This window comes from Cotesia typhae, unplaced genomic scaffold (genome assembly GCF_013202065.1).
Source record: "Cotesia typhae breed Kobodo isofemale line unplaced genomic scaffold, CoteBio_Ctyphae contig_36, whole genome shotgun sequence".
NCBI classification, from domain to species: Eukaryota; Metazoa; Arthropoda; class Insecta; order Hymenoptera; family Braconidae; genus Cotesia; species Cotesia typhae.
Window position 1 is genome coordinate 517,158 of NW_027423744.1, and position 22,997 is coordinate 540,154.

General features: G+C 24.9%; 5 protein-coding genes and 1 long non-coding RNA gene across 8 annotated transcripts; 2 read left to right on the plus strand and 4 right to left on the minus strand.

Annotated features, from left to right (window-relative positions):
- The first annotated feature begins 598 nt into the window (after positions 1 to 598).
- LOC141526833 (zinc finger-containing ubiquitin peptidase 1) lies at positions 599 to 7,395 on the plus strand. 2 transcript variants are annotated; one of them, XM_074241961.1, is made up of 5 exons: positions 599 to 838; positions 2,298 to 2,575; positions 3,239 to 3,539; positions 4,126 to 5,311; positions 6,214 to 7,395. In XM_074241961.1, exons 1-5 carry the CDS (start codon positions 633 to 635, stop codon positions 6,256 to 6,258), a joined length of 2,016 nt encoding a protein of 671 aa, XP_074098062.1. In that variant the 5' UTR covers positions 599 to 632; the 3' UTR covers positions 6,259 to 7,395. The 2 variants fall into 2 exon arrangements, with proteins under 2 accessions (XP_074098062.1, XP_074098063.1); XM_074241962.1 differs by lacking the exon at positions 599 to 838 and adding an exon at positions 1,942 to 2,078.
- A 427-nt stretch (positions 7,396 to 7,822) lies between these two features.
- Positions 7,823 to 9,742, minus strand: Cox17 (Cytochrome c oxidase copper chaperone COX17). The gene is made up of 2 exons (XM_074242002.1): positions 9,506 to 9,742; positions 7,823 to 8,397 (listed from the first exon to the last, which is right to left on the minus strand). The coding sequence occupies exons 1-2, from the start codon at positions 9,625 to 9,627 to the stop codon at positions 8,313 to 8,315; spliced, it is 207 nt and encodes a 68-aa protein (XP_074098103.1). The 5' UTR covers positions 9,628 to 9,742; the 3' UTR covers positions 7,823 to 8,312.
- Positions 9,743 to 10,023: 281 nt separating this feature from the next.
- Positions 10,024 to 12,862, minus strand: LOC141526859 (uncharacterized). Its single transcript, XM_074242001.1, has 2 exons — positions 12,261 to 12,862; positions 10,024 to 11,166 (listed from the first exon to the last, which is right to left on the minus strand). The coding sequence occupies exons 1-2, from the start codon at positions 12,422 to 12,424 to the stop codon at positions 11,016 to 11,018; spliced, it is 315 nt and encodes a 104-aa protein (XP_074098102.1). The 5' UTR covers positions 12,425 to 12,862; the 3' UTR covers positions 10,024 to 11,015.
- A 438-nt stretch (positions 12,863 to 13,300) lies between these two features.
- Positions 13,301 to 17,989, minus strand: LOC141526863 (uncharacterized). The gene is made up of 3 exons (XR_012479085.1): positions 17,860 to 17,989; positions 15,571 to 15,934; positions 13,301 to 13,703 (listed from the first exon to the last, which is right to left on the minus strand). It is a non-coding gene; the product is annotated as an uncharacterized LOC141526863 (long non-coding RNA).
- LOC141526844 (uncharacterized) lies at positions 16,279 to 19,329 on the plus strand. 2 transcript variants are annotated; one of them, XM_074241983.1, is made up of 2 exons: positions 16,279 to 16,491; positions 17,639 to 19,329. In XM_074241983.1, exon 2 carries the CDS (start codon positions 17,667 to 17,669, stop codon positions 19,083 to 19,085), a length of 1,419 nt encoding a protein of 472 aa, XP_074098084.1. In that variant the 5' UTR covers positions 16,279 to 16,491; positions 17,639 to 17,666; the 3' UTR covers positions 19,086 to 19,329. The 2 variants fall into 2 exon arrangements, with proteins under 2 accessions (XP_074098084.1, XP_074098083.1); XM_074241982.1 differs by having other exon boundaries at positions 16,281 to 16,491; positions 17,636 to 19,329.
- Positions 19,330 to 19,471: 142 nt separating this feature from the next.
- On the minus strand, positions 19,472 to 21,044 carry LOC141526851 (protein dj-1beta). Its single transcript, XM_074241991.1, has 4 exons — positions 20,844 to 21,044; positions 20,607 to 20,765; positions 19,730 to 19,919; positions 19,472 to 19,653 (listed from the first exon to the last, which is right to left on the minus strand). Exons 1-4 carry the CDS (start codon positions 21,012 to 21,014, stop codon positions 19,526 to 19,528), a joined length of 648 nt encoding a protein of 215 aa, XP_074098092.1. The 5' UTR covers positions 21,015 to 21,044; the 3' UTR covers positions 19,472 to 19,525.
- Between the last annotated feature and the right edge of the window lie 1,953 nt (positions 21,045 to 22,997).

A 22,997-nucleotide genomic window follows, 5' to 3' on the forward strand; every position in this document is an offset into this window, starting at 1 on the left:
GCGCCGTGTCGGTTCTTTTGAGCCAACACGGACGCCTTTAAGTCGCATCGATAGCTCCACTTTCAATAGACATTTCAAAAATAGTTTTTTTTTTTTTTTTTTTTATATCTTGCATCACTAAACATCCAACTATTTATTTATAGTTTAATCATCTTCATTAAAAGTTGCGCTGAAACAGAATAACAAAATTAGTTAAAGTGAAGTGAGTGACAGTTTGACCTGGAGTCTCCGTATAAATGGGTCAATTCAACTTAGCAACCGTACACGTAATTTTCACCTGGAATTATTTTCAATTTTTCTAAATAATCTGTTTAATATTTTAGTTTTTTTATTTCTTTACACTCGCAAAAATATTTACAAATTTTTATAAATTAGCAAAATTCAACCCACATATTTTAATCGATTATTTTTTGACTTGCACCACTTAAACAATCGATTAAAGCTCGTCTGCCAAGATTTTAAAGATTAAAAAATAGCTTAATAAATTTTTCATTTTTAATTATTTTTTTTATTGATTTAAGCTATTTTTAATAGGATTTAAATTTCAACTAAAACTGGTGTTTTAAAAAGTGTTTTTCTGTTGACAATAGGAACAAATTATAAATAAATAGGGAGATAACATTATAATAAATATGGCGACGTGTAAACCATCGGAAATGACATACACGTGTGAGATTTGTGGCCTCGAGGGGTTTAACGATGAAGAAATGCGATCTCACATGGTCCTATATCATCTTCAGGGTGCTGCCAGTTGTCCTTTTTGCGACCTAGGTGAAATATCTCCTGCTGAGATGCTCGTACATGTTAATAGTGCGCATTTGGATTATTTGACTCCCAGGTAATTTTTAACACATATTTTTATTTTTTTTTTTTTATTTTTATTACTACAGAAAATTATATTTTATCTACAACAAAACTGATTTTTTTTTTTTTTTTAAGGAATCATGACAATATATTTCAGTTTGTTAAAATGCAAATATTCTAAGAGTTTGCATTGAAATAAAATTTATTATTATAATTAAAGTAAAAATTGTTTTATTTGAAAAAATGAACATAAATATTATTATTTTTAATTTATTAGCAATTATGTTTTTCTTATGAGTATAAATTGAGATTTTTTAAAAAAGCTGTTTAAAATTAGAAAAAAAAATTAATTTTTAATTTTTATTTCAATTATTTGATTTTTAATTTTAAGAGAAGAAATAAATAAAAATACAGTTTGTTAAAATTTTAGAGATAAAATAGTTCAATAATTTTTTTTTCAAAATTTTAATAATCTTTCATAATTATAATAGTAATAATAATAATAATAATTGCATCGATTTTTGCACAGAAAAAAAAAAAACGTCTGGAGTTAAGCGTAATTTTTTTTAAATTAAGAAAATCTTAAGAAAGACTGAAAAATTCTTGAATAAAGTTAAAATTTCTTAAACGAAGTTAAATTTTTTTAAGCCAAGAAAATTTCTTTGCATTTTTTAATTTTTAAAATTACATATTAATTTAAAAAAAAATTTTTTTTGTCATAATTTATTATAAAAAAAAAAGTTCTAAGAATTATTAAATGTTTACTAAATTTATTTTCATTTCAATTTATGAAAAAAAAAAGAATTAATTTAAAAAAATTCAAATTTTAGCGCGGGAAAAATTTAATTTTTTTTAACAAACAAATTAAAAAAAAAAAATTGCATTTTTTATTTTTAAAAATTTCTACATTTCAATTATTAAACAAGTTTTTTTTGCCATAATTTATTTAAAAAAAAAAATTCTAAGAGTTATTAAATATCCGCTAAATTTATTTTCATTTAAATTTATGGAAAAAAAAAGAATTAATTTGAAAAAAATTTTAATTTTAGCGCGGGAAAAAAATTTATCCTACCAACTGTTAGTTCTTCTGACAGCTGTGCGCGTTTCGCACAATTTTTCTTAGAAAAAAACGTTGCACATTAACCTAAAATTCGTAGGCCTAACAACATTCAATATGCACTAAAAAATTGTGCCTTCTAGAGTAAAAAAAAAATTTTTTTAAAATCAATAATGACGATAAAAAATCAAATCGGATGCAGAAGGAAGCGTAAACGGTAATTAAAAAATAATTTAAATAAATTATAATTCTGACAAGTGTGAAAAATTAATGATGATAATATATATTGTGTTCATAGCAAATATTAGGATTTAAGATAAAATAAATAATAATAAATCACAGTGACAGCGAATAAAAAAAGTGGATATGAATTATTTAGCACTCCGTTACGTAATTGGATTAATTAATTAATTATGCAAATGTGATCTTCTTTTAGCACACCGGAGAATGACATGATGGCGTTCATTGATGACGATTCCCTGATGGATGACTCGATAAAAGAAGAAGAGTCACAAGATTTATCCTCCTCCTCATCTTCGCTGTTTACTCGCCCGCATATGCTTAACGGTTGGAGCGAGTCGTCTGCAAGGAATGGAGAATCTTCGAGTTGTAATAATAAATCATCCTCGTCGAATGATTCTCCTAAAAATCATACGTCAACGTCTAATGTCAATAATATTAATAATAATAATACTCCCGCTAGTAGCATTAATGGTAACTATTTATTTTATTATTATTGTTGTGAAATTATCAGACATCTGATCATTTTTGATGACGTTAAAGTTAGCTGTCACTTGACAATTTTTTTATTTTTTTTTAACAAATAAATTTGCTCCAAAAAATTATTTTTTAAAAATTGCATTTGTAGTTTTTTAAAATTTCTAGATGTCAATTTTTATTTGTTACAAAAATTCTTAAAATTATCAATTATCTGCTAAGTTAATTTTCATTCATTTTTGTGAAAATTATAGTAATCAATTTTTTTTAATTGTACATTTTTTTTTTTTTTTAAATATAACAATAAAATCAAATAGAAATTTCGTTCAAAAAAATTAAAATTACAAATGATACTTGAGTTATCCGACGTTTTTAATTGTTTGATTTTTTTTTTTTAGTACTTAAATCAGAACAAAAAAATATTTAAAAAAAATTTTTTATTTTATTTTTTTATAATAATTTTTTCAATAAAAAAAAAATTCTAAAAATTTTTAAATGTCGGCTAACTTAATTGTCTTAATTGTCATAAATTAAAATAGTGACCCCACTTGAAAATATTTACCAAAAATTTTTCTACCCCAAATTATCGGAAAAATTGTGCTTAAATGATCCTTAAACATTTTCTATCCATAAACTAAAAAAATTTTTTAAATCCTGCAGGTGAACACTCAGCAGGACATGGTTCACCACTACGTACGAGCTTAAATTTACAATTACGTTCATATGCAACGCCAAAGCCCCGTGTTCAGGAGTGTCCGATGTGTCCATTTAGTTCCGACAATCCCTCAAAACTAGAAGAGCATATTAACCGACAGCACTTTGATCTCACTTCACCGTCATTTCCTCCAGAGTCACCACCTACTCGTGATGGCTCATACAATTGTCCTCTGTGCGTAACATCCTTTCCGAACCCGTCAGATCTTGAATTGCATGTCAACATAGAGCACAAAGATATTCTCAGGTAATGTTTAACTACAGTTAAAAAAATTTTTCATTTAGTAATTTATTCAAATTAAATATCGAAGTTACGAAAAAAAATTTCATTTTAAAAGTTTAAAAGCTATTTATTTATTTTGATCATTTTTTGTACAAAAATGTCTAAAATTCAGTTTTTTATTTTTATTTTTAACAATATAATATTTGTTAAAAATATATAAATTCCAGATTAAATTTATAAAATTGTTGATATAATAAAACTAGAAAATTTTTATAATTATTTTGAAAATAAATTTATTAACAGATAGAATATTTAAAAAAAAATATCATAAAGGCGTATAAAAAAAATTTTTTTTTGAAACTGACGTATTTTTTTATGAAATGTATAAAAATGCAAAAAAAAAAATTTTCTTCAAACTAAAAATTTTTTTGGACTTAAAAAAAAAAAATAAAATTTTTATTATATGCCCTAATAGATTGTTATATTAAAATATTTCTCATGAAGTAATTACAAGCATGATATTTTAGTTAAATATTTTTTTTTTTTTTTTTTTAAATCTCTTACTATTAAAAAAAAAAAAAAACTTTAAATTAATAATAAAAAATTTCAGTCCAGCAAAAGGTACGACGTCAACCCCAGAGGTGTCATCAAACGAGCCACCAGCATGTCCAGTGTGCCTGAGCACGTCTTTCCGCACAAACGAAGAGCTAACCGTCCACATAGAAGAGCACTTTGCGAAGAAAAGTAGCACGCCCTCGCCGATAGACGTCGCAGACAGTTCTCTGACGTCAAGCGACCGGATGCTGGCAAGAGACATGGAACGCCGGGAGAAAGAAGTGAGAAAACTGCGGGAGCAAAGGGAGTTTGAGATGCTCCGAGCTCAGTACGGAATGGACAACCAGGGTAACTTCCGGGAGCAAAGTGTGACGAACATGCAGCGGGCGGTCTATGCTGGAGAGATGTCTGTTGCTGACTACTACGAGCGGCAAATAGAGCTGAAAGCCGCAGAGAACAACGGGATTGATGACGGGAGTTCGTGCACCCGCGGACTGGTTTCACGCGTACGAGCGGTCTCCCAAGCTTGCCACAACGTTATCAACACCTGGATGTGTTCAACAGTGGACCACTACGCCTCGACCTACGGAGACAAGGGCTGGGGCTGCGGGTACAGAAATACCCAGATGCTGATTTCTTCCCTGCTGCAGCACACTGGCTTCAACGAGCTGGTGTACCGCGCCTGGAGCTCAGTAGCCGCCGGTTCTACGGCGAATCCCATGCGCAGCTCCATGCCCTCGATATCGAGGCTCCAGAGGATGATCGAGTGGGCCTGGTCGCTCGGCTTCGACGTTCAAGGCGCTGAGCAGCTCGGAGGGAAGCTCGTCAACACCAGAAAGTGGATCGGAGCCACCGAAGTCGTCACGCTTCTGTCCAGTCTCAGGATACGCTGCCAGCTCGTGGATTTTCATCGGCCAACTTCTCCTGATGGAAGCCACCCGGAGATGTTCCAGTGGGTCCTTCAGTACTTTCAGAAGAATGACGAGTTCAAGCCACCGCTCTATCTTCAACACCAGGGACACAGCAGGACTATCATGGGGGTTGAACAATTGAGAGATGGCTCTATTACTATGCTCGTCCTCGATCCTAGTCACACTCCCGTACAGATGGGACAGTTTAATAGCACGAGCAGTGCGCCTGGTGCTATGAGGTTGATCAGGAAGTCTACCGCTGCTATGAAGGCTAGACAGTATCAGATTGTTGCTGTCGTTGGGACTATGGAAAATGAATCTCGCTATCAGGTAGTTTTTTTTTTTTTTATGTCAGGAAAAAAAAATTCAATTTTTTTGTTACTGTGGAATTTTTTTTTTTTTTTTTTTTTAATTAGGAAATTCGAGCGTTTTTTTGGCAGTCGATAAAAAAAAAGCATTTGATATTTTTATTTTCCATTTTTTTATCATTTGTTTATTTATTTTCAGAGAGTACACAAAATTAATTTAAAAAAAAAAAATTTTTTTTTTATCAACAAAATTTAACATTTTTTTGTAAAAACCTCTGCCAAAAATTAAATTTTCATTTTTTTTCCTTCTTCCAAGTTCTAATTTGAAAAATGAGAAAAGTAAAAAAAAATTGTTAAAAATCCATGCAGATCCTTGAATTGAAAAAATTAATTTGATTAGAAATGATAAGTTTTTTCAGTAAGAAAAAAAATTTAACTTTGAATCAAACAAAAATTTTTAGTTGGAATAGAATTTATATAAATTAAAAAAAAATTCTAGATTCAACGATTATTATTTATACAGTTAAGAGACTATAGAAAATTTTGCGATGGGTATTTATTTTTAAAAGCGATTTTTTTTTGTAAAATTTTTTATAATTTTTTTTTTTTTAATTTTTTATAATTTTTTTGTGATTTAAAATTTTTTATGTTAAGTTTTTGAAACAGTTTTTAATAATTAGTTGACTTTATATTATTTTTTTTATTAATTAAAAAAATACCCGAATTATATATTTTGTATTCCAAGATATCAAAAGATTAAGTCAATTTTTTTTAATATTATTATCATAAAAATTCTATAATTGAAAAAAAAAAAAAATTATTTCAATTATAATTCGACTGTAACTTAAAAAAAAAATTTTCAATTTTTAAATAATTTTTTAAATTTAAACTCATAATTAAAAAAAATTTTTTTTTTAATTTCAGATGAGTAAAGTGCTGAGAACAACGCGAATCCCCCAAGATAGGTGAGAATTAGCAGAAATTATCAAAATAATTACTATTATGATAATTATTTTTACTGGAAGGATTTATAAATTTCAATTTTTTATTGACGTAAGAATGCATTCGTTAATTGATCAATTAATCTAGATCACTGATTAATTAACAAACAATGCTATCACTTCTGTCCATTTATATAAAAAAGCTACTGCTCAATGTTATAATTTTTTAAATTCGTACTACAGGTTTTTATTATCATCACTGATGCTGGACTTGGTGAATTTTTTTTAACAAATTTACTCTTATTTTTTAATTTTATTTCTCCTGATTCTTTATCAACTTTTAATCATTAGGAATCAATTGACAGTCAGTATTTTATTGTTAATTAAGTAATAGTAACTGGTAAATAATAAAAATAAATATTAGTCAATAATTATGTCAATCCAGTGTTTGTCACTAATTTTAGTCTCAGGTTTACAAAAATGTAAATGCTGATATTTCAATGCATAATAAATCGTGTCTCTAATATTAAACAATTAGCACTGAGTTGATGAATTTATAAATAATTTTTTTTAATTTATTAAAGATAATTCTGTGAATTAATTGTCAAAAAAAGAGCAAAAAAAAATGCGGATGTGTGCCTTTAGATTGTAAAAATATTTAACAAATTTATGTTAACAAATTGTGAGATAAATAATTGTAAATTTATTAAAAATCATTGTTTAATTAAATTAACATGGACAAATTAAAAATAAATAAATTTTTTTTAATATTACTGACACGATAAATTACACTTATTTCGATTTTAATTACTAATTAATTACAATAAGTTTAATAAATAATTAAGTAATAATTACGGATAATTAACTAATTTAATCAATTAAAAAAAATAGATTACAAGTGCACGTTACCTCACGAAAACAAAAAAAAAAATCACGAATTATCTGACAGTTAAAAAAAATAAAATATGTAAAATTATACTTTCATACTAACAATTAATAATAAATAAATTAAAGAGTATATTTAATAACAAAATAAAGTTTAAAAATAAAAACAAAAACATTAAATCACAATTGACCTTTATAGTCTGTAAGTCCACGTAAATTTGCTGTGAAAATTATAATTAATCAATAAATAAATAAATAAGTTAAAAAAAAATATATACAATTATCACTAATAAATTATTTATCTAACTAAAGCTTCTTTATCTCATCACAGTTGATCAATTTATTTATCCTTTATTAAAAAGTTGATGTGACGTTTTCATTGTTGTCATAGTAACGGTTACTATAACAACGGTTACCATAGTAACCGTAACTGTAGCAACGGTTACCATAGTAACCTTTACTATAGTAACTGTTACTATAGCAACGATTAAAAATTAATGAGACAAATTTGTAAAAATATTGATTAATTAAATAGTCGATAATAAAAATCTTGACAGAAGCGCGCAAAGCGCGTTCGATTTTCTAGTCTAATAAATAAAATTATATCGGAATAGACTGTTGAAAATTGAATCTAAAATTATCGATTACATTTAGTGATTATTGATTAATTATTAATTTTATTTATTATACGTCTGTGATGATACTGGAAAAAAAAAAAAAAAAAAAAAAAAAAAAAAATCATGATGAATGTTAAGTTTTTCTATTTACATTAAATGTTAAATTAGACAAACAAATTGCAATCGCTTCATAGAAGCACTTATTTATAATTATATTAGTTTATTCATTAAGTATAATTTATTTTATGTAATTGACGTAACTTAAAAAAATAAATCATTGTCATCAATAAAAATTTATGCTTTGTTAGACGATTGTGATTATTTATTTTTTTATATATTACAAATTAATTTTATTTTAGTTACTTATTTAGTAGGAGATAAATTAACAGCATCTTCACATCTGGAGTATATGTAAGCAAAACATTTTTAAAGTTAATTTAATTAACAAATTTCAACACTCAGTGTTGTTATGAAGTAAAATATTTCTAGATGGTAACATAAATTTAATTTAGAGATTTTTTAGTTTAATTAAGTACTCAATTATTTATTTATTAGGTGGTAAATTACTATTTACATTAATTTAGATATTAAATCCATAGTAACGCATACAAGCCTTGTGTGCTTCTATTAAATGTCTACATTCGGATTCACCTTTTTCGATTATACTGAAAAAAAATAAGAAAAAAAAAAGATTATTAACGAATATTTATAAAATTAAATTATGTTTTCAAAAATTTAGTATTAAATTAACATTTAATTTATAAAAAAATATTTTTTAATGGAAAAGTAGACAATATAATTTTTAAAAAATTTTTAAGTAATTTATAGGACAAAAAATTTATGAAATTTTTTTAAGAGCTTATACCGAGTAATTTAATTTAATAACAAAAAATTAAAAATAAAAGATGACAATTTTTTAGTTATTTGTTAAATAAACTACTATTATAAAATAATGAAAATTAATTTAGCTGATATTGAACAATTTTATGAATTTTTTTAACAAATAAATTATTGCATGAAAAACAAGGAAAAAAAAATTGATAAAAATTTTTTAAAATTAAAAATGCAATTTCTTTAAATTATTTTTAGGACTAATTTGTTTGTTGAATAAAATTAAAAAATAATTAAGTGACTGCTAATTTTAATAATACTAAAATTATCCGACATTTGACAATTTTTTAATCAATAAAAATTGTCATCATAAAAATATTTTTTAAAAATTAAATTTAGAATTTTTCAAATTTTTTTTTTTATAAAAATTAAGTTAGCTGAGATCTAAAAATTTTTAGAATTTTTTTTTTATAAAAAAAATTATTACAAAAAAATAAAAAAAAATTTTCATTTGAAAAAACCTTGAAAAATTGTGTAAAAAATTGAAAAAAATTAAAATTAAAAAAAAAAATCAAAAAATTAAAAACGTCATCTAACTTTGATATTATTTTTTTTTTTCAATTTTTTTTCTATAAAAATATTAAAAAATTTTTCAGATGTCAGCTAATTTAATTTTTATCAAATTTTTTTTACAAGATTTCAAAATTCTTTTTATTCGCAAACTTACCAGAATATTGCTTTACATAGTTTATTTTTTAAATAAAAAATTAGATTTTTCTAATTTTCAGTAATTATTGCATCATGTTACAGGTTAGGATAATTTTTTAAATTTAAATCTACGAGTTAAAATAAAACTGTTGTGAACATTAATTAAACCTTTATAAAATAAAAATTAGTAATTAAAAATTAATAAATAAATTATTATAATGAAAAACAACGTACCATTTATCACGGATTTGTTTTGTCTCCGGACAAGCACAGCAAGGTTTCAATTTCTTGTCATCTTTAGATTTATGACTAACTTCTGTCACTTTAACTTCAGTTTTCGCAGCAGAATTTCCCATTTTATTTAATAAGTATTATTTGTAGTTTATAATAATAATATTATTATTATTAATTAAATTCAGTGCACGATGTATGAAGTAAATCCTCGGACGTGTGAGCTCGGAGGTTAAATAATTATAAGTCGATATATCGAATGAAATTAAAGCGCGAAATTCAAAAAAAGTCCGTCTAGGGTTTAAAGTTGTAACTATTTTTAATACTTTAATACTTTAATGGCTGAACCAATTCTTGTAAAAAATATGGAAGCAAGTGATAATTGACACTGATGTTGAATTACACTCATGATTATTTATATATAAAAAAATATTTTATAAAAGTATCAAAGACATTAAAGAATAAAAAAATTTTTATTTAAATTAACAATGTAAGATACAAAAAATAAAAAACGTAGGAACTTAAATGAAGCAACTTTTTAAACAAAACTAGTATCGCGTCAGTAAATAAAAAGTGACTCTTGACACAAAAGATATAAGAAAGATATTTCTTCATCAAACTTAAACATAGAAAATTTTTTTTCTCTGTATTATTATATTCTTCGATTAGTATGAAAAATAATTATCTTTAAACTTGATTAATAATTAAATTCAAATGAGTAACATTTATTTGTAAAAACTTTTTAAGTTAATACAAAAGTTGTGAGATTTTTTTATCAATAAAATCAACTATTGATCAAAAATCACACAACTTAAATAAAAATAAAATTTTAGTGAAAATTTTAAATATATTTACTTTCCTGCAGCAAAATGATAAAATTGATTATCACCATTGATGATTATTTGAGGATCAATTCCAAAAATCAATTTTAAATTCGTCATGTTCTTTACAACTTCAAGATCCAAGTCGTTTTTTTCAGAGCAAAGAAGATCAAAAATAAACAAATTATTTTCAGGATCAAAAATACAATCATAGACGCTTTGTTTCGCGACTTCCATACTTTCTTTAAAATAATAAATTTGTTGAAACATATCAAAATTAATAACAAGCACACCGCCTGTTTCACTCCACTCTACAAAGTCAATAGTATTTTCTTTGCTTAAAATATACAAGTTAATTTTATTCCGATTGCTGAATTCCGTTCTCCACATCAAAAATTTACTTATCCAAGAGTCAAATTGGCTGTGAGAGACAACGAGTATTATTTTACCAGAATTCAATGCTTCTGATTCTGTGGAATTCAAAGTAGTGAATGACAGCGTTGCGATGTAGGTAAATTTGTCTTGTTCAGTGCATTCTACACAAATTGTCTTGAGACTGACATCATCCTCTTGGTTACCGCGCTTATAAAATCTTTCCCAAACAAACTGCGTAAATTTAACGTGCTCGTAGGATTGATTAGTTTGATACATTTTAGGGACAAGTATTTCGTCTTTAATGTCAGCTAGATTATTTATATCACTGCGCGCTTTTTTTTTGACGTCATCAATTTTTCTATTTCTTCTTTCTGGCTAAAATCTCTTATTTTGTGAGACAATTTAGCAATCTTACTTGGTACTTCATCTGTTGTATTACTGAAGCGTTTGTTCTTGCAATCCGGGATACTGAAAATTATAATTACTAGTTTAAAAAATCGTGAAAATTAATTTAGCAGATATTTAAGATTTTTTTTAACAAATAAATTATAGAATAAAAATTGATATGTAGAAATTTTAAAAAATTAAAATTGCAATTTTTTTTTAAATTATTTTTCAAGCAAATTTGTTAAAATTTTGCTTTATTAAATAATTACTTGTTAAATTGCACTGTACTTTCGTAAATATTGACATTTTTAAAAATATAAGCTCATCCGGGTATTACACTCATCAAGAGCTTTCATTTGAGTACGCATATGCATTTTTGATATATTTTTCATATATACATATTCATAATATATATAAATATATAAAATATATGAAAAATTGATGTGGGTACTCAAATGAAAGGTCTTAATGACAGTAACATCAAAATGAGCTTATATCTTTAAAAATATCAATAATGAAAAAATAATATTGTACTTTGTCTTATGATATTTTTAAAAATATAAGCTCATCCCGGTATTACACTCAACAAGAGCTTTCATTTGAGTACCCACATGCATTTTTGATATATTTTTCATATATACATATATATAATATAGATAAATATATAAAATATATGAAAAATTGATGTGGGTACTCAAATGAAAGGTCTTAATGACAGTAACATCAAAATGAGCTTATATCTTTAAAAATGTCAGTAGTTTACAAAATACAAGGTCATTTCTTAATTATTTACATTTTTTAAAATATAAATGACACTTAATTCAGCTGTTACTTCACAATTGTTTAAATTTTCTTTAACAAATTAATTGTAGCTAAAAAAATTATTAAAAAAATGGACTTGTATAAATTTTAATAAATTAAAAATACAATTTTTAAAAAATCATTTTTTGTTAAAGAAAATTAAAAAATTGTCAAGTGACAGCTAACTTTAATGTAATAAAAAAATAATGACATTAAAGTTAGCAGCTACTTGATAATTTTTTAATTTTATTCAACAAAAAAATTTGTTCTAAAAAATTATTTTTAAAAAATTTTTAATTTTTAATTTTATAATTTATAATTTTTAAAATTTCTAAATGTCAATTTGTTTTTTCATTTATTTTTGCCATAATTACCTGGGAGTTGATGTAAAAAAATTCTGCGAGTCGTGAGTAAAATTTTCTAATTTTATTGAAATTAAAAGAGGCTGAGCAGAACCGGCTTGCAGATTAGATGTGTCAGAGTTTGGTAAAATTGAGACATCTTTCAAAGACTGGGATAATTGGTCAGTGCCATCCATACTCACAGTATTGGTAGTATCTTCATCTTCAGATGCATATAGACGTAGAAGTTCACCAACCTCAACAGACTCAACTTGAAATTTACTGACGTCTCGTATGAACTCACCGCATTTTTTTCAATCTCATTTAAATCTTTTTTAAATACTTCATTATTTTTAAATAGTCTACTAATCTTAATATTTTGCAGGGTTTTTTTTTCGAGCTGCGTCTTTTCTCTTCTACACTTCCAAAGTCTGCAGCAGTTTCAAGATTGGTCAAAGTATTTTTCAGATCGTTGGTCAAAATATCAACATCAGCTTTTAGTTTTTCAGTTAATTGCGTTTTTGTATTATTTATATTTTTATTTGACGAATTCATTGCTTTTTAGTTAATTTTATCAAAATTACTGGGTTAGAATCTTTTAATATAAAAAATGGACGCTGATTAGTGTTGTTGCGTCTGTATGTATCATCCCCACTTTTTTAAAATAAAAAAACAGTGCTGCCATCTCTAATTTCAGAAAAAAAAAATTTGCATCATAATAGGAAGAAGAAATGGAGGTTTTTTGATTTTTATTTTAATTTCAAAATAACAATTAATAATTAATCGTGTTAATTATTAAATGATACTAAAATTAAATGAAAATTAAATTAGCTGACATCAAAAAATTAAAACAATTTTTTTTGCTTTAATTTCAAAATAACAATTAATAATTAATCGTGTTAATTATTAAATTATACTAAAATTAGATAAAAATTAAATTAGCCGGCATCAAAAAATTAAAAAAAATTTTTTTATTAGAAAAAATTTTTTTAACTTTTTTATTAAAAAATTTTTTTTTTTAATTTTTTTATTAAAAAATTATTATTGAGTAAAATATTACATTTTTTATAAATTTTTTTTTGACATAATTTATTTTATAAAAAAATCCTAAAACTTATCAGAGTCATTAATTAAATGTTGATAAAATCTTAATAAATATCTTAATAAAATCTTAATAAATACTTATTTTAATACTCAAAAAGTTCTCGGAAGATTTTATAACTAAAATTAATGTGCTACGTATGTATTAATGATTTGAAGAATTTAATAATAACCATTATTCCGGTATGAAGTCGAACGCTCAATAAAAACAAATTTATTATTTTTTCTAAAGGTTTGGGAACAAATTTTCTCGGAAGTGATTTCTTTTTCGATGAATTAATCTTTGATGTTTTTACGCATAACCGTTCTTCTATATTGATACCTCTTTCTTCTGGAGATATTTCAGGCGATTCTTCGGCAACATCATAGGGTAGGCTGTTAATAAACAAAATAACGTTAGTGATATCTTATTTTTAATTTTCTTACTGGTTTAACTAGAAGATATATGTTTTATAAACACGTACAAACTAATTTTTTAATTTCCGATAAATCCGAATTATCAATATATTTATAACACTGAAGTTGACAGTTATTAAATAGTATATTTTTTTAATTTTATAGCAATTAAATTAATAAAAAAAAATCATAGTCGCTTCACTATTTTTTAATTTTTTTCAACAAATAAATTGGTTCCAGAAATTATTTTTAAAAAATTGCATTTTTAATTTTTAGCGGTCAGCTGTCAATTTTAAAAATTTTTTTAACAAATTAATTACAATAAAAAAATGTTTTTAAAAATTTTTTTTTTTAGATTTTTTCATTCATTTATACCAAGGCCTAATTGGCCGAATGGCAAATTTATACAAATATATGTTAACAATATAAAAAAAAAAATACATAAAAGTACAATATTAGCTGTAAAAATAATGAAAAAAATAATGCACAGATCAAGTAAAACATCAAGCAGATATATAAATAAGTAATTATTAGGATTATAATTATAATACAGGATTTAACTTATTCATCAAGTAATATAATACATGATTTAACCAATTTAATAAATAAAAGTTTACATGAGAGATTTGTAAAGAACTATTAAATATCTAGTTTAAATAAATAGTCATAGACTTTATTTTTGAAAATATCTAAGCTTGAGGAATCAACAATATCAGATGGTAACTCCTCCCATAATCGTATAACAGTAATTACAAAAGAGTTTTCATATTGTGTTGTTGTATAATTAGGCAATTTAAAATTAAAATTATTTTTCTTAGCCGCCAATCTTTCTGAGCGTCTAACATCAAATTTTCACTTGTAATTTTAATTAATTTTCACATGTGAAACTTTTTAATTAAATTTTTTTAATAATTTAATTGCTATAAAATTCTAAAAAAATTTTCAATATCTGTCAACTTCAGTGTTATTAAAAAAATGGATACTTACAAATTTTGATAAATTAAAAATGCAATTTTTTAAAAATAATTTTTCGGAACAAATTTTTTTGTTAAATGAAATTAAAAATGGTCAAGCGACAGCTAACTTTAATATCGTCTGCTAAATTAATTCTAGTAAAAAAATTCCACGTGTGGAAATTAAAAACAATTGTTAATGGAAATTTTTTACAGCATTTTTTTAATGTAATTGATTGTTATAAAAATTTAAAAAAAATTGACAGCTGTCAGCTAACTTCAGTATCATAATATTTAAAAATTTATGATGGCATTTCGGTCGTTTTAATACCATCAATAATATAACACTGAAGTTGAAAGATATTAAAAATTTTTTTGGAATTTTATAACAATTAAATTATTAAAAAAAAAAACATTAATGAAAAAGTCTCACATGTGAAAATTAATAAAAATAACAAGTGAAAATTTTTAAAAGCATTGTTTTATTGTAATTAATTTGTTAAAAAAATTTTTAAAATTGACAGCTGATCGCTAACTTCAGTATCATTTTTTTTAATAACACTGAAGTTAGTAGACGACTAAAAATTTTTGATTTTTTTTAATAATTAAATTTCAATTAAAAAGACATTTATAAAAAATTGCACTTATATTTTTTCAAGTTTTTTACATGTGAAATTTTCTTTTCAATTATTTAAGTGAAATTTTTTCAAAAAAATTTCTAAAAATTTTGAAATGTCGGCTAACTTGATTTTAATTTTTTTATTGTAATTAATTTGTTAAAAAAATTTCTAAAATTGACAGCTGATCGTTAACTTCAGTATTATATATATTTATCTTTCGATAAAAAAATTCCACAAGTTTCTTGAAAGTTTAGCTTTTTAGCGAGGTATTACCTTTTAAAATGATTTAATTCATGCATTTCTATTTTCTTTTAGGAAATTCTTCAATAAGTTGATATTCATCCTTAAAACTTTCCTCTTCACTTGTACTTTCATTATCATCATTAGATATTTTTATAACTTCATCATTATCAATTTCCGTAGAATTATCTTGAAAAAGACCGACACTGTTAGCATTGAACTGCAATTGCGGTGTCTCAGTTATCGGAGAAGAATCATGAGCATCATCTGATTCCTTCAATCCATCAATAATAAGAGATTTGACTCTTAACTGATAAATATTTTCTACAAAATGACTCGATTTGTCTTCAAGGTCATCAAAGTGTTTGTTCAACTCTTGAATTTGTAAAAAATAGTCCTGTAAAAAATAGCATCCATGCTCGTCAGTAAACTTTGAAATGATTTTTGAAAATCGCTAGTATTTTTTTCTGTTTCTTCAACCAGCTTTTTTACATGATTGTCCAATTTCTCAAGCAAACATTTTTTGGACAGTTTTTTATTCTCTAAATCGAGATCACTTTTCTTCACAGTCGAATGCATTTTTCAGTAAATTAATTTAATTAAATTAAATCAATCTTTACTGCAAAAAAAAAATACTATTTATAACTTTAAATTAAACTTTTTTAGGTTAACTCCAATTTAATCCAATGTTTGGCGTCTTTTTCCCCTCTATTCGCACTATACCAAGAAGCAACAGTGCTGCTAGCTGTATTTTGTTTTCATCGCTTGGTTTTTGTTCCGCCATGTTTTTTTTATTCAAAACATTTGAAACAAAAGTTGACACGTGAAAAAAAAGTAAGGTTAATTACAAGTGTAAAATTTGTTATGTTAATTTATAATTGTTTTTTTAATTTATTAAATTAATTTGATCTGAAGAAACAGCTGATAATAATTATTTTATTATTTTTATGACAGGTAAGAAATTTTTTAATAATTTTACAGCAATTAAATAATTATGAAAATTAATTTAGCAGACATTTAATCATTTTTTTAACAAATTAATTATGGCAAAATAAAATTTATAAAAAAAATTGACTTTTAGAAATTTTAAAAAACTACAAATGCAATTTTTTAAAAATAATTTTTTTGAAGAAATTTATTTGTTAAAATAAAATTAAAAAATTGTCAAGTGACAACTAACTTTAATGTCATCAAACAATTATGAATGAAAATTAAATTAGCCGACATTTTGAAAAATTTTGTAATTTATTTTATTAAAAAATTATTTTAAAAAAATTTACATGTAAAAAATTTGAAAAACTATACTTGCAATTTTTTTTAAATACTTTTATTGCTAATTCAATTAATAAAAAAAGAATATAAAAATTTTTCGCTGTCGGCTAATTTTAGTTTCATAAATAATTAGAAAAAAAAAATTCAACGAAAAATTCCACATGTGAAAATTAAAAAAAATTTTTATAAATTTTTTCAGGTAGATTTCATAGAATCGAATCTTTTGCATTGGTCTTCATCGGCTGCCCAATTTCAAAACACAGTAACTGACAATTTTGAGATTTTTTCTAATTTTTCTTATGAAAAAAAACATTTGCGCGCCAAATTGATAGAAAATTTGAATTATGAATAGAAAATTTTTGAATGTAAATATTTTAAAAACATACTTGAAATTAAGGTCTAAAAGTTATAAGAAATGCAGCAATACTAAAAAAAATAAGTTATAAAAATTTTACAGTTACGGTGTTTTAAAATTAGACAGCTATGTCGGAATTTACTCGGAATTTTGATGAAAATTAATGACACTAAAGTTAGCAGACGTCGATCAATTTTTGATTTTTTTTATTAATCAAATTACAACTAAAAAATATTTCTAAAAAATTGCACTTATAGTTTTTCAAGTTTTTTACATGTAACATTTTTTTTAATCGTTTAATTGAAATTTTCTCAATAAAAAATTTATAAAAATTTTGAAATATCAGCTAACTTAATTTTCATGAAAATTAAATTAGCCGATAACAATTTTTGATTTTTTTTCTATAAATTAATATTTATTTATATAAATATATAACAGATGTCAGTTAACTTCAGTATAATTTATTTTTAGCAGCTTGTATAAGAAAATAATCTTTAGAATAATGTCAGAAGAACCGCCTCGTAAAAGATTAAAAGAAAGTACCCCAACGTCGAATGATTCAGCTAAAATAAGCAGCGATCAATTAAATTTCTTGACCGCAATAAAGAAGAATGATACAAAATCAGTCAACAAATTTCTGGAAAGTGTGTCCTTATTTAAAATAGACATTAACTTTACATCCAAAAAGCACTCACCAGCTCTGAACTTGGCGATAGTCGCAAACAACTATGAGTTGATAAAAAAGCTGATTGATTTGGGCGCGAACGTGAATTTGAGATCGCTCCGAGAACATCCAAGATATGTGAATTACAATCGTCTCCCGCTGCACCTGGCAGTTCACAACGGGCAAAAAAAAATAGTGGAACTATTGCTGCAGAACAACGCTGATGTTAATTCAGTAGAAGATCATAAAACAGCTCTGAGTATTGCTGCTGAGCAGAATCACTTCAAAATTGCCAAGCTGTTGATTGATTCCGGAGCAGAAATGAATCCTTGTAATTCAGTGAAGCCTTTATTTTCAGCCATCAGCAGAAGTACGTCAATGACTGAATACTTTATCAGGCGGGGTGCTGATGTCAATGCTGTTGGTAAATTTTGGTACGATCCACATGACATCGACACTACTGCTCTTGAGTTAGCTATTTACAGACAAAACCCAGCGATAATGCAATTGCTGATAGACAAAAAAGCAGATGTTAATTACCAGAGTGGCCAGGACACACTTTTGAGAATTGCCGTGATAACCGGCTCGGTTAAAGCGGTCAAGGTTCTTTTGAATTGCGACGATATTTCAATTAACGCTGTTGCTTCGCCTGGAATTTCTGCCCTTCATGTCGATTACATCACTTCTTTTTACAAATCTAACAACACAAAAAATATTTTAACTGCTTTACTAGATGCCGGCATTGATGTTAATCAAATATCTTACAGAGGCGAGAATGTTGTTGATTACTTCAAGAGAATGTCGCTAGTTATCAAGAAACCTGTCTTTCAACACATCGTCAAGCTCAAAGCTGCTGGACTCTATGTTTGCTCTAATATCCTGGAAGCTGTTGAAGGAAAAGAGTATTCCAGCTTTTATTCCGCCTGTTGTTCGGAAGTTCAGCGGATGAAGGAGAATAAAATTCTTGATACTAATTTTAGCTTTTATGATCTTTTACACAAAAGCCAATTTGTTGTTGCGTTAGCTCTGCTGAGTGTTGATCAAAATAAGTCCTTGCAGGAGAGGCTTTTGAGAAGACAATTTACTTTGTATGGCGGGTTGATTTATTACCGTCTGAAAAAAACCTTTTACAGAAAGAAATTGTTGGTAAAAGTTGACGAAATTCTTTTTGATATTTTTAATAGTCATCTTCCGGATGTTATCAAAAGAATGATTTACCTTTACTTAAGTAACCAAGATTTGAAATTATTAATTTAATTAGTTTAATTTAATAAGAAGAAATAAATTTTCTTTGCTGAATTATAGAAAATTTTTTTAAAATAAAATTCAAAATTTATCATCATTGTTATTAAATTTCAAATTTGTTTTATCTTGCTTCAATTCATCGGATTTATTATTTTTGTCTTTGTTATTTGTACTAATTAATTTATCAAATAAACTTTTATAATTATTATCATTGTTCACATATATTGTCTTTATTAATATTTATATTTACGCAAGCTTTTAATTATAATTTTTGTTAAATTTAATTGATGAATGAAACCGATAAACTTTTCAATAAAAAAAATCAAATATTCTCTAGCTGCTTGTAAAATTATTTATACAAATTATTCCAATCAACTATTTATAAAATTGATAAATAATTATTTGGTTTGACATTGTATTTATTATTTGCAAAAAAATTCTACAAAAACCATTTACTTATAATTTTCATAAAGCATTCCTTTCGCCACCGGAAGAGCTGCTTCTTTATTCAACAACTTTTCAACAATTGCTAATCCAAAGGCATACGCAGTCGCCGGTCCTCTGCTCGTGATAATGTTCCCTGCAGAAACAATAATTATAAATGAATGAAATAAAATTTGATGACTTATTTATCAGAATAATTAAATAATTCTGACCATCAGTTACGACAATGTCTTCCAAGTATTTATAATAATCGACCAACTGGTCTTTCATTGCCGGGTAAGATGTTACTTGCTTTCCTGGAGCGATACCATGAGCTTTCAATGCTGTTGGTGCTGCACAAATAGCAGCAATAACTCTTCCTTCACTTTCTTGTTTCTTCAATAATTCTCCAACTTCTTTGGACTAAAGTAAAAAATTTTTTAATTCTAAAAACGACTAAATTAAATTGTAATAAATAAATAAATAAATAAATAATAATAATAATAATAATAAATTATTCCTGTCCAGTACTTAAAAAAAAAAAAAAAAAAAAAAAAAAAAAAAAACTATGAAATTGAAAGAAAAAATTTCTTTTGAAAAAAAAATTAGCGTTTTCTTAGCTGAAGAAATAAAAATTTTTTTGCAGTAACTTTCTTGTTGCAAAAAAGTTTTTTTGATTTGGAAAAAAAAAAAAAAAATAATTTTAAATAGACAACTTGCAAATTTTGAATTAAAATCGTTTTTTTTTTCTAAATCATGAAAACTTTTTTTCAACAAAAAAATTTACTGTGAGAAAAATTTTTATTTCTTCAGCTGAAAAATAAAATGATTTAAAATTTTTAATAAACTAATTACTTCTAACAACATTGTTCATTTTTTTTCAAAATACATTTTTCTCAGTGTACTTTTCGGTTTAAAAATAAAAATTAATTTTCCCGCAATTTTTTTTTTTTTTTTTATAATTAAAAAATCAAATAGCCGGCTAATACCTTACCAAATTTCCCAGTAGAATCTTAATAATTACTCTTGCTAATTGTCTTTCAATTATCTTAACAATTTACAAATCCAAAGAAAATAATATATAGCCGAACTATAACTAAATAAACTTACGCTGGCAAGAGCTTTTGAACCACCTAAGCCACCAGGCAGAATAACAACATCAAAACTGTTATTTTTCACAGCATCCAGCTGAGTATCAGCACAAATTTTGACATCCCTGCTGCATTTAATACAGTCATTTCCTGTTATGCTGGCTATTGTCACATCAATCTAAAGAAAAAAATTATTCCATTATTTTTATTTTATCATCAATGACATTTATGGCGATAAATCATAACCTTAATTTACCCCAGCACGTCTTAAGACATCAGCAGTTATTACAGCTTCCATTTCCTCGGCTCCATCGGCCATCAGCACAATAGCGGTTTTTTTAGCCATCGCAATTGATGTAAATAATTTTTTTGACAAAGAAAACGAAGAAATTAGTTTAGTTGAAGTTGTAGAGCTTAATGCGAACATGAACCATTAAGTGAAATAAATGTAGATGTGTAAGTAAATTGTCGATAGTAAGTACTCACATATTTACATGATTGTAGAGCCCACAGACATGTGACCTTTTTTTTAATTCAAAAATTTTTAACAATATTTTAATAGTACTAAAAAATATATTTTAGAAATTACACTTATAGTTTTTCAAGTTTTTTTACAAATTAAAATTTTTTTTTATTATTTTGTCAATAAAAAAAATTCTAAAAATTATTAAATGTCGGCTAACTTAGAATTTTCATAAATTTTAAACACACTGCAGCTAACTGACATTAGAAATTTTTTTAGAAATGAAATTATTATGAAAAAAATTATGAGATTGAAGCTAGAGCAGTCGCTTGACTATTTTTTAATTTTTTTCAACAAATAAATTTGTTCTAGAAATTATTCATAAAAAATTCCATTTTTTATTTTTAGCGGTCAGTTGTCAATTTTAAAAATTTTTTTAACAAATTAATTACAATAAAAAAATGCTTCTAAAAATTTTCACTTGTAATTTTTATTAATTTTCACATGTGAAACTTTTTAATTAAATTTTTTTTTTAATAATTTGATTGCTATAAAATTCTAAAAAAATGTTTAATATCTGTCAACTTCAGTGTCATTAAAAAAAATGGATACTTACAAATTTTAATAAATTAAAAATGCAATTTTTTTAAAATAATTTTTCGGAACAAATTTTTTTGTTAAATGAAATTAAAAAATAGTCAAGCGACAGCTAACTTTAATATCGTCTGCTAAATTAATTATAATAAAAAAAATTCCACGTGGGGAAATTAAAAACAATTGTTAATGGAAATTTTTTAAAGCATTTTTTTAATGTAATTGATTGTTATAAAAATTTTTAAAAAATTGACAGCTGTCTGCTAACTTCAATATCATAATATTTAAAAATTTATGATGGCATTTCGGTCGTTTTGATACCATCAATAATATAATACTGAAGTTGAAAGATATTAAAAATTTTTTTAGAATTTTATAGCAATTAAATTATTAAAAAAAAAATTTAATTAAAAAGTTTCACATGTGAAAATTAATAAAAATGACAAGTGAAAATTTTTAGAAGCATTTTTTTATTGTAATTAATTTGTTAAAAAAATTTTTAAAATTGACAGCTGATCGTTAACTTCAGTATCAGTATTTTTAATGACACAGAAGTAAGCAGACGTCTAAAAATTTTTGATTTTTTTAAATTAAATTTCAATTAAAAAGGCATTTGTAAAAATTGCACATATTTTTTCAAGTTTTTTACATGTGAAATTTTTTTTTGATTATATTTAAGTAAAATTTTTTCAATAAAAAATTTCTAAAAATTTTGAAATGTCGGCTAACTTGATTTTCATAAAAAAACTGCAGTAACACCCACACTTACCCCAACTCACAAATAAACCAATTTTGCATAACTAAATAAAAAAAAAAAAAAATTAACAATATGTTTTTTTTAACAAATGTCGTACCTCTTTTTTTTAAACACTTGTTTCAATAGCGGGTTCAAAGATCACTAGTCGGAACCTAAAAAAAAAAAAAATAATAAAATAATAAAAATTAACAACATAATAAATAAGTTATGATTAATAATAGAAATAAATTTATTACCTTATGTTTATAATAAATATTGTAGTAAATAAAAAAAGAAGATAAATAAATATAAATCCAGTATCTATATCTGACAGTATCTGTCGGTTAAAACAGCAGACGAATTTTTAATGTTTGATAATGCAATGACTTGACAAGACTTTAATCACTTGATGTCTCTGGTATCTTGTATCGGATAATGAATAATTAACTATATATTAACTGAAACTATACCCAGATTGGATTGAATAATTATTTAAGTTGTCGTAAACCGCCAGACGGCGATTTGCTCGTCTAATATTAGTGTACGTGCACGTAGATACAATATTTTGAATAGTGAGGTGAGTCACATACACACAAACACACACTGAACAAAAGCAA

What these genes read in the sequence shown, in the direction of transcription:
- LOC141526833 (XM_074241961.1), top strand. Translation starts at nt 633, where the DNA reads ATGGCGACGTGTAAACCATCGGAAATGACATACACGTGTGAGATTTGT. An exon ending in TCCCGCTAGTAGCATTAATG is followed by an intron (nt 2,576 to 3,238) that starts GTAACTATTTAT and finishes TAAATCCTGCAG; the next exon opens with GTGAACACTCAGCAGGACAT. An exon ending in GAGCACAAAGATATTCTCAG is followed by an intron (nt 3,540 to 4,125) that starts GTAATGTTTAAC and finishes AAAAAATTTCAG; the next exon opens with TCCAGCAAAAGGTACGACGT.
- Cox17 (XM_074242002.1), bottom strand. Translation starts at nt 9,627, where the DNA reads ATGGGAAATTCTGCTGCGAAAACTGAAGTTAAAGTGACAGAAGTTAGT. An exon ending in AAACAAATCCGTGATAAATG is followed by an intron (nt 8,398 to 9,505) that starts GTACGTTGTTTT and finishes ATTTTTTTTCAG; the next exon opens with TATAATCGAAAAAGGTGAAT.
- LOC141526859 (XM_074242001.1), bottom strand. Translation starts at nt 12,424, where the DNA reads ATGGATGGCACTGACCAATTATCCCAGTCTTTGAAAGATGTCTCAATT. An exon ending in TTTTTTACATCAACTCCCAG is followed by an intron (nt 11,167 to 12,260) that starts GTAATTATGGCA and finishes TATAATTTTCAG; the next exon opens with TATCCCGGATTGCAAGAACA.
- LOC141526844 (XM_074241983.1), top strand. Translation starts at nt 17,667, where the DNA reads ATGTCAGAAGAACCGCCTCGTAAAAGATTAAAAGAAAGTACCCCAACG.
- LOC141526851 (XM_074241991.1), bottom strand. Translation starts at nt 21,014, where the DNA reads ATGTTCGCATTAAGCTCTACAACTTCAACTAAACTAATTTCTTCGTTT. An exon ending in ATGTCTTAAGACGTGCTGGG is followed by an intron (nt 20,766 to 20,843) that starts GTAAATTAAGGT and finishes TTTTTTCTTTAG; the next exon opens with ATTGATGTGACAATAGCCAG. An exon ending in GTTCAAAAGCTCTTGCCAGC is followed by an intron (nt 19,920 to 20,606) that starts GTAAGTTTATTT and finishes TTTTTACTTTAG; the next exon opens with TCCAAAGAAGTTGGAGAATT.